General features: G+C 29.9%; 1 protein-coding gene across 3 annotated transcripts; it reads right to left on the bottom strand.

Annotated features, from left to right (window-relative positions):
• Nucleotides 1–1,105: 1,105 nt before the first annotated feature.
• Nucleotides 1,106–4,873, bottom strand: LOC112750892 (uncharacterized). 3 transcript variants are annotated; one of them, XM_025799814.3, is made up of 4 exons: nucleotides 3,107–4,873; nucleotides 2,462–2,511; nucleotides 2,040–2,214; nucleotides 1,106–1,552 (listed from the first exon to the last, which is right to left on the bottom strand). In XM_025799814.3, exon 1 carries the CDS (start codon nucleotides 4,769–4,771, stop codon nucleotides 3,116–3,118), a length of 1,656 nt encoding a protein of 551 aa, XP_025655599.1. In that variant the 5' UTR covers nucleotides 4,772–4,873; the 3' UTR covers nucleotides 1,106–1,552; nucleotides 2,040–2,214; nucleotides 2,462–2,511; nucleotides 3,107–3,115. The 3 variants fall into 3 exon arrangements, with proteins under 3 accessions (XP_025655599.1, XP_072073037.1, XP_025655598.1); XM_072216936.1 differs by having other exon boundaries at nucleotides 1,106–1,565; nucleotides 3,107–4,851; XM_025799813.3 differs by having other exon boundaries at nucleotides 1,106–2,214; nucleotides 3,107–4,860.
• Nucleotides 4,874–5,688: the final 815 nt, after the last annotated feature.

The raw sequence follows: 5,688 nt of genomic DNA on the forward strand, positions 1-5,688 counted from the left end.
TTTTATTTCACTTAAAAAGTACCGATAAAAATTATATTTTATAAAAAAAACTTTACATACAATTTTTTTTATGAAAATAATATTTAAAAATTATTAGATAATTTAATAAATTTAATTATGTTATTTAAAAATTTTTAACTATTAATTTTATATAAAAATAATTTTATGTAAGTCTATTTTATAACATTAATTAAGAAAAATAAATTGAAAAGATATATTTTCTCTTTGTTATTACAATTAATCTGTTTGAACTTTGAATTGGCTTCTCAATCACTTTTCTAAAAAGAAGAAATGTTGACTAAACTAAAAAATTTATGTTTGATCCGCTAAAAAAAATCATTTTAAAAAATAAAAAGCATTTAATTTTAATATACAGAAAATATAAATTATTTTATATCTTTATTTAATTATATAATTTTTTAAATAACTTCATATTATTTTTACAAATATAACATCATATAATTAATAAAATACTAAAGTACTTTCATACTTTTTTATTCATTAAATTCAAACCAAAAGACATCATTTTTACGAGTTTGATAAAAATATAAATAATATTATTTTTTCGAACAAGAAGAGTGAAGGAGTTAAGCTTTGTTTAGTAAAATTTTTATTTTTTTAAAATAATTTATAAAAGTTAATTTTAAAAGAAAATCTTTTAAAAATTATAATATTTATATTTAATAAATTAAATTAAAAACAATTTTCAATAAACACAAATAACAATAACATTTAATAAAATAATTTTTAACATTTAAATATATTATAATATACATTAATATAAAAATTATATTTAGATATCAATTAATATATGAAATTATATTAAATTTTTTAATTTTAATAAACAAAATTATTTTTAAAAAATTTCATCTTAGATCCTTTTAAAATACTCTTATTTTTTAAAATTTGTAATTATGAGTACATAATTTTTTTATTTACCAAATGCAAAATAAAAAATTTGAGCTTTTCAGTTAAAAACACTTTTTTTTTTTAAATTTTACCAAACTAAGGCTTAGACATATAACACTTGGCCCCATCCAAATTAAAAAATGGAAAAAAAAAAGAATAAAAAATTTATCCAATTTGCATTTACAGCACCAAACAATTTCCACGCATTATCAATTTTTCTTCCATTCAAGCTACAACTGCAACATCTCATAATTTATGCACATCAAAATTTAGAATTGATTACAGCAAATTACAAAGAATTGTGTACACAAACAAATGGTACAAAATAATAATGACTCCACTGCAAAAAAAATAATAATAATAATAATAAAAGTAAATGGGAAGAAAGAAATAAAAAAAAAGGAAAGAAAAGGGACAAGACTGAAAAGAATCACAGGACTGAATGAGCAAAAATACTATACAACTCGTCTTCCCATCATTTTCTTTATCTGCAAAAATGGAAAAAGATATAGAAGTCTGCACCAACTCTTGATGACTGAGCCTTCGCATGCCTACCTGGTTTCGACACTTCAGATTGAGAACCAATGATCAGCTTGTGCAACTGCTTCAGGGCCGCCATTATTTCGTTCTCAACTTTGGATCTCTACCATACAAATCTTTAGAACCAATGAGTATCATATAGTCACAACAACCATGATTGTAGGTTAAGTATTATAAAGGTTCCTAAAGCTTTAAACATTTGCAAGGGCATCCCTGTATATGCGAAATATTTTCGACAAATCCCTATAGTCTAGAAGTTTTTAATTAAGTCCATATACTATACAAATATTTTTCAACCAAGTCTTCTAGTTTAAAAATTGTGTAATCAAGTCCCTATCGTGCGTAAAACTCTTTTAGAGAAAACAACGAGTCATCATTACAGGGGTTTGTTGAAACTGGCTTGCACTTTATAAGGATTTTTTATTAAAAAAATGGTTATATTGAAACAAAACTGTACCTTGGCAAGATCAAATGTGTATTTCCTTTCATGTGATTATTCATATCCAATAGAAAAAGCGGTTTTCAGAATGCTATAAGCAAGAGTTCTGATATCTTAGAATACAGATAAAATGATTGAAGAGTACACTCACGTCTGCCAGCATTGCTTGATAATATCCGTGATAACAGGGTCCATATCATCTGGAATGACAAGGCAACGATGCTGGAAACCGACAGCACCCACAACTTGCATCGATTCATTCCACCCCAGGGCTGTTGCAAAGTAGAGAGCTCCCATAATATGACTCCAAAGTATAAACATCGCACCTGGATATCCAATCACCACTTGTTATAATCACAAAATTATGAATGCCTTACAAGGGTGGCAAAACCAATGAGAATAACGACGAGACAAGGAAGCCAAAGAACAACAGTTATATGTAATAAAAATTCCAACTTATTTTTCCCTATGCCAGATGATTCAGGTTAGAGAGGAATACAGACTATGAAATCCTCCTCCACAAGCAAAATAAAGAAAAATTTAATGATGAAAACCAATGATAACTGAGCTTACTTTTCATTTGAAGGTTCATTTCTTAACACTTCAGGCACCATCCACTCGGCCTGCAACATGTCATAAAAAATGAATATATTGCAATGCCAAACAAATGCTTAGCAGCAAAACTAAATACATGCAGAATATCGGAACTGATCACCCATACGAAAGAGAGGAGCTTGAGGTAGAGATGAAAAGCATGTAGTTACACTAAGGCCCCATTTGGCAATCATTAGAGGACACAGACCAATTTGAAAAGGAGACAGAGAAATGCACAAAGTTTCTCTTCCCTAAGACAAAATTTGTCCAATTATCTCTATCTCTCCTGTCTTTACATTTTTGGTCCAGAAAGGCAGAAACTCTTACCAAACAATAACTTTAGGCCTCAACAAAATTAAGAAAGATTTGCTCATTTGTTACCAAAGACCATTCATCGTAGTAGAGTGAGTTGGTAAAGTCTAGAGAAGAGTTACACTATCATCTAAAGAATCAATAAAGTAGTGGAATTAAAAAGGATGATAGCAATTGCAAATCGAAAGTGCAAAATTAATTAATGTTATGGCATTGCCAAAGTCCTCTGACCCAACAGACACAATTTACAAAACTATGATACATATTTAGCAACAATGAGATGTAATTTCCATTTGAGTTGATGTATCTTACCTTCTTTTATCAATTCAATAAGCCTCTAGCAACCATTTCCCGAAGAAGTTTCTCCGCCATGTCATTCTCATCTTTTTCAAACAAAGCACGAATAACAGTTTCAAAAGTCACAGCATTTGGTAAGCAACTATTGTGTTCCATTTCCGACAGCAGGGCCAATGCTTCTTCAAACAAGCCCTCTCTGCAGAGCCCATTGATCATAATAGTGTATGTCCTCACATTTGGAGGATAGCCTTTCACGGAAAGATCTTGAAAAATCTCTTTTGCAACAATAAGTCTTCCACCTTTGCATAGGCCATCAATAAGTACATTATACGTGAATATATCTGGATCAATGCCACTCTCTTTCATTTGCTTGAATAACATAAGTGCCTCGTCAACTTGTTTGATATTGAACATCCCATCCAACAAGGAATTGTAAGTGACTACATCAGCAGGTGGACCTCTTTCGTGCATCTTGACAAGAAGCTCCAAAGCACAAGAGATTCTCTTTGATTTGCTCAAGCCATCAATAAGAGTGTTGTAAGTTACCGTGTTTGGAACCAAGTACTTACGACGCATTTCTTCAAAGAGATTCAAGGCTTCATCGACCCTTTTACTTTTGCACAAGCCATTAATCATGATACTGTAACTTTGAACATTGGGTGACACTCTAATTTGGGCCATTGTGTTGAATATATATTTTGCCTTATTTACCTGATTAACCAAACAATATCCATCCATTAAGCTGGTATAAGTAACTACATCTGGTTTCACACCATGTTTTGCCATTACAGCCAATACACTCTTAGCATCTTTGATCTTTCCTTCCTTGCATAGCCCATCGATCAAAATACTATAGGTACGAACATTTGGAGTAATGTTTCTAAGCACCATATCACTTAACAAATCAATGGCTTCCTTATATTGACCCTCAAGACACAATCCAAAAATGAGAGAACTGTATGTGATAACATCGGGAGAAATTCCCTTAGCAAGCATTTCAGAGAATAAATGAAAAGCCTGACTTACAAGTGTATCCTTGCAGAGGCTATCAATAATTGAGTTGTACATGAAGACATTAGGAACAATCCCATGCCGTGGGATCCTTCTCAGCACTTGAATAGCAGCTGATGTGTGCCCCGTCTTACAGAGCCCATTAATTAAGGTCCCATAAGTGACTTCATTAAAGTGAAATCCATGAGCCAGCACTCTGTCATGAAAGTGCATTGCTTTTTCAACATTACCACAGAGACAGAGACCTTTAACGAGTGTATTCAATGTTACCGTATCAGGTTGATAATCCATTCTGAAAATCTTGGCCAACACAGAGAAAGCAAGCGTCATACGACCCATGCCGCAGCAACAATTGATTAAGATATTCAAAGTGACTATGCTGGGCGCAATTCCCCTGGCTTGCAATTGCTGAAAAAGGGAGACGGCGGCGTGGAAATGCTTCGTCTTGGAAAGGGAACCCAAAATCTGGTTAAATTGGATGATGGGAGGAGTACGACGCATAGAGAGCATGCGAGTGAAGGAATCAACAGCTTCATCAACTTGGCGAGTGGATGGGGGCTCAGAATGAGAGTGAAGGGATGAAGAGGAAGGGAAAGAAACAAAATTAGGGATTTGGAGAAGAGAATACCTAAAAATGAAAGTGATCCTTGAGGTTGAGGATGACAACATTTTAGTGATTCGCACTTTCGCTGTTGTCTATGTTTGAGGGAGTTTGCTAACTCGCGGAAATAACAGAAATAGAAGAGACCATCTAATTGAAAGTTTTAATCTAGCATATAGATTTAGTTATAAATTTTTAAATTATAAATATCTAATTAAAAATTTAATAAAATTATAAATATTAATAGAATAATTAAATAAAATAATAATAACAATAAAGAGACATGTTATTTTTCAAAAAATATAGTGTTAACGGATAATTTTAAAATTTATGGTTTAAAAAATTTGTTAAGTAGTATAATGTTAAAATAAACTGAATTAGTATATTTGAAGGGGTTAGCTTTTATTGGTACACTTAATATATATTTGTTTATAAAATTTTGTCTAATTCTACTATATATTTTTCAAGTAAAGTAGAAGATAAAAAATATTTAATATTATGCTAAAAAAGAATATACTAAAGAATTTATAGTTAGACAATATTTATGCTCTGATAATTAATTAGAGTTAATTTTTGTTTATGTCTTTTGATAATTATTTAATATAGTAAAAACAATCAATAAAAACACCCACAAAAAGGGTTTCGAGGCCCATTCATGGAAAAAATCACTAATTATCCTATCATCATCATTATCTATTTATTCTACTATATAAAAATCGAATTTCTACACTTAATGATAAAATTGACGTAACATATTTCTAAGAATGTTTTTTAATTTATTTTTTTTAATTCGGTAAATACAAGTTATTACGATAAACTAATTATATCAACTAATTAATTTGATTAGATATTTAAATATCATATAATTTATTATAATTTATATCAATTTATTTTGATAATATTTTTTAATTTATTTCTTTTAATATTCTGTTAGTATTTTTAATTTATTTCTTTTAATTTATTAAACCAAATTTATTATGTGTAC

This window comes from Arachis hypogaea, chromosome 15 (assembly GCF_003086295.3).
Source record: "Arachis hypogaea cultivar Tifrunner chromosome 15, arahy.Tifrunner.gnm2.J5K5, whole genome shotgun sequence".
Classification (NCBI taxonomy): domain Eukaryota; kingdom Viridiplantae; phylum Streptophyta; class Magnoliopsida; order Fabales; family Fabaceae; genus Arachis; species Arachis hypogaea.